Genomic DNA, 3,530 nt, shown 5'->3' with positions numbered 1-3,530 from the left:
TACGATTTTTTCTTGAAAAAAAATACTTTTCAAATGAAAAATGAGACTGAACGAGGATGAATTCAAAAAAAATTGAATCACACTTAACAAAATTTTATTAAAATCAACACACGCTTTTTTTTTTTTTTTTTATTTTTTGTGGCAGATTTTGGGGCACATAGATTTTTTTTTTTTTTTTTTAAAAAAATCAAATTTAACACATCAACAAAAATCAAATATATCAAAAGGAAAAAAAATGTAATTTGAAATAATTTTATTTTATTTTATTTATTTTTGTTTGGTTTGATTTAATTTACACATAAATATAAATGTAATAATGAATAATTTATAAAATTCTTTGATTATTTATTTATATTATATTATTTATATAAAACAAAAAATTATTAGTTATCACTTATGAGTTTTGATACACTCATTGCACTTTCATTATTACTATTACTATTATTGTTATTATTGCCAATGTTTGAGTTTGGTGATGATTGGGGGTTTGGCGAGTTATTATTATTTTGATTTTCTTTTTTAATATTTTTAGCATAGTGCAACCCACATGCATTGCAAAGTCTGTATTGATAAAAATATTATTTATCCAAAAAATGATTTATAACGACAACATAATTTTTAAAAAAAAAAAAAAAAAAACCACATATTATAATACGCGATTGTTGGTTGGATAAATACAAATCAACACATTAGCACCACGTAAATACACAAATATATAATACAATTTTATAATAACAGAGTTTATCGTTGTTTTGAAAAAAATCATTTTGATCGCATTATCAACATATAATTTGGCGAAATAAAAAAATAAAAAAAATAATTTTTTGAAAATAGGTTTTTTTTTTTTTAAAATTTCGTGTGAATTTAGGCAATAGGTTATTGTGGAATATTGAAATTGATTTTAAGATCGATAGTTTTGGGTTATTAATAAAATAGAGGGTATATAAAAAAAAAAAAAAAAAAAAAAAAAAAAAAAAAGGAAAAAGATTTTTTAATTATTATAAAAGTTTTAAGGTATTTTTTGCAAAAAAAAAATAAAAAAAAATAAATGAAAAAAAAATAGAACCCAATAGTTATTGTAAAAAAAACTATGGAGCTATTTTTTTTTTTAAATTATTTGTGCAATAAAAAAGAACATGTAAATAATTATAATAATTTTGATACTAACGTTTTATGACCACCAGGACCTTTTCTCCATTCTGGAGTTTCCATTGTACCACAAAATATACAATAGGTTCCTTTACTTTTTGGTGTTGTTACATAGGTTCTTTTAATACCAATCAAATCTTTTTGAAGTTTTTCAGCTTTGGTTGATCTTTTCTTTCTTGCTCTAGTTTGGGGTGGAAGTCTAAATAATTAATAAAATAACAGTAATAAATGTAAGTAAAAAAAATAATAAAAAAATAATAAAAATAAAAAAAAAATAAAAAAAAGCAATTTATAACATACGATTTAGCAATGCTATGGATAATTTCAATTTCTTTTGATGTATTTACAACTTCTTCAATTTTATCTTTTAGTTCTGATAAATTTGAAAAATCTTTACTACGAATACAATCATAAATGAAATGACTAAGATCATTTACATAGTATTCAATCTTTTTCCATTGTTCCTCTACTCTAATATTTGATTGATTGTTTAATAAAGAGGAGTTTGAGGCAGCTCTTGGTGAAATTGGACCACGTGGAGAAGATAATGGTGTGGTAAAGGGTGAGTTTTCTACAGATGATTCTTGTTGTTGTGATGGGATATAATAACGTGGTGAGTTTGTTGCGCTTGGTGGATTTGAACGTTGGTGATGAATTTCAGGAGTATTGATAATTGGTATTTGATGGTTTGTTGTGGTTGTAGTGGTTGTATTGTTTGGTGGTGATTGGCCTTGCAATTGTTTAAGTTGTAATAGAGGTATATTGAATGAGGATGAGGATGGTGTTGGTGGTTGGTTTCCGCTACTATTGTTGCTATTGTTGTTTGCATTTTGACCTATATTATTTAAATTTAAACTATTCATAACAACACCATTATGATTAACACCTCCACTATGAAGATTTATATGATGAACAATACCATTGCTGTGATCATTTGATGAGGATGATGCAGATGTTGCTGGTGCAGCTGGAGGAGAATCTAAAATTGATTTTAATGAATTTAAATTTAAAGCCATCGATGTTGGTGTTGATGGTGAAATATTTGATGAGGTTGGTGAGTTTGGCATTGAGCTGTTATGTGTAAGTTGGTATGAATTTGGTACTTTAGATAAATCTAATTTTGAAAACAATTTATTTGTATTATTTAAACCTAAACCAGAGTTTCCAATTCCATTTGGTGATGTTGAACTTGGTTGTCCTATTATTGGTAATGGTGGAATTTTTAATGTATTATTACTATTGTTATAGTTGTTGTTTATATTATTATGACTATAGTTATTGTTATTTATATTACTATTATTGTTTATATTATTTAAATTGTTATTATTACTATTGTTACAGTTTTCGTTATATGATTCATAATTTTGATAGCTATTATGGATTTGATGACTATTGTTGTTATTGTTATTATTATTGTTATTATAGTTATTATTACTACTGTTATAATTATTACTGTTATAGCTGTAGTTTGAGTTGCTGCTATTGTTTAAAGGATGGTTTAAATTTAGATTGTGGAGACTATTATTTACATTATTTATATGTGGACCATTTGTATTTGGTTCAAGATAAAGTGGTGATTGCATAAATTGATGATTCATCTTTTTATATATTTATATATTACTTTAAGAAAGATTTGATATTAATAATTAAACTATTACTTGTTTATTTGTTTGTTAATTAATACTATTAATTAAAATTAGTAGTGATTAATTGGTTTGGATTCTTTCTATATAATATTATTATTGTTATAATAAATAGTGATTAATAATTATTATGTGCGAGAGTGATTGTTTTTAAAATTTTAAAAAAAATAAAAAATAAAAAATTGATTATTGTGTATAGTTATTATATGGTGTGTTTTAAATTATTATGAGAAAAAAAAGAAAATATTGAAAAAAAAAACAAATAAATGATTTTATATATACAAAAATAAGATAGTTAATTATATATCAAAAAAATAAAAAAAATAAAGTTATAAAAAATAATTAGTGATATGTTAATGTTTATAAAATTATTTTATAAATAATTATTACTTTTAATTGTTTTTTTTTTTTTGTTTGTTTTTTTTTGATAATATTGTACAAATTTAAAATATATATGTATAAAAGTTGTAATGATAAATAAATAAATAAAACTAAATTAAAATAATAGCTTTATATATGTGTGTGTATTTGTTTTGATATAAAATTAATAAAATTAAATTGTTTTGTTGAGCTTGTATTAATTAAGTTTTGTTGTGTTGTGGTTGTTTTTTATTATTTTGACAGTTAATGCTATACTACTATAATTATAAAATTATTAATTAAAAATGATTAGTATTAATTTATTTTGAAAAAATAATAATAATAATTAAATATCTAAAAAAAAAGATGAGTGTATAA

General features: G+C 22.1%; 1 protein-coding gene across 1 annotated transcript; it reads right to left on the bottom strand.

Annotated features, from left to right (window-relative positions):
- Positions 1 to 239: 239 nt before the first annotated feature.
- On the bottom strand, positions 240 to 3,311 carry gtaC (uncharacterized protein). Its single transcript, XM_003295190.1, has 4 exons — positions 3,183 to 3,311; positions 1,450 to 2,875; positions 1,169 to 1,348; positions 240 to 561 (listed from the first exon to the last, which is right to left on the bottom strand). Exons 2-4 carry the CDS (start codon positions 2,745 to 2,747, stop codon positions 384 to 386), a joined length of 1,656 nt encoding a protein of 551 aa, XP_003295238.1. The 5' UTR covers positions 2,748 to 2,875; positions 3,183 to 3,311; the 3' UTR covers positions 240 to 383.
- Between the last annotated feature and the right edge of the window lie 219 nt (positions 3,312 to 3,530).

Source organism: Dictyostelium purpureum, assembly GCF_000190715.1.
Source record: "Dictyostelium purpureum unplaced genomic scaffold DICPUscaffold_811, whole genome shotgun sequence".
NCBI classification, from domain to species: domain Eukaryota; phylum Evosea; class Eumycetozoa; order Dictyosteliales; family Dictyosteliaceae; genus Dictyostelium; species Dictyostelium purpureum.
Note: the sequence above shows the minus strand (reverse complement) of the source record. Positions and strands in the feature narration are given on the sequence as shown.

Excerpts from the sequence above, each read along its gene's own strand:
- gtaC (XM_003295190.1), bottom strand. The coding sequence starts at position 2,747 with ATGAATCATCAATTTATGCAATCACCACTTTATCTTGAACCAAATACA. Across the intron at positions 1,349-1,449 it reads ATCCATAGCATTGCTAAATC|ACTTCCACCCCAAACTAGAG; the intron begins GTATGTTATAAA and ends TTAATTATTTAG. Across the intron at positions 562-1,168 it reads GGTCCTGGTGGTCATAAAAC|ACTTTGCAATGCATGTGGGT; the intron begins GTTAGTATCAAA and ends TTATCAATACAG.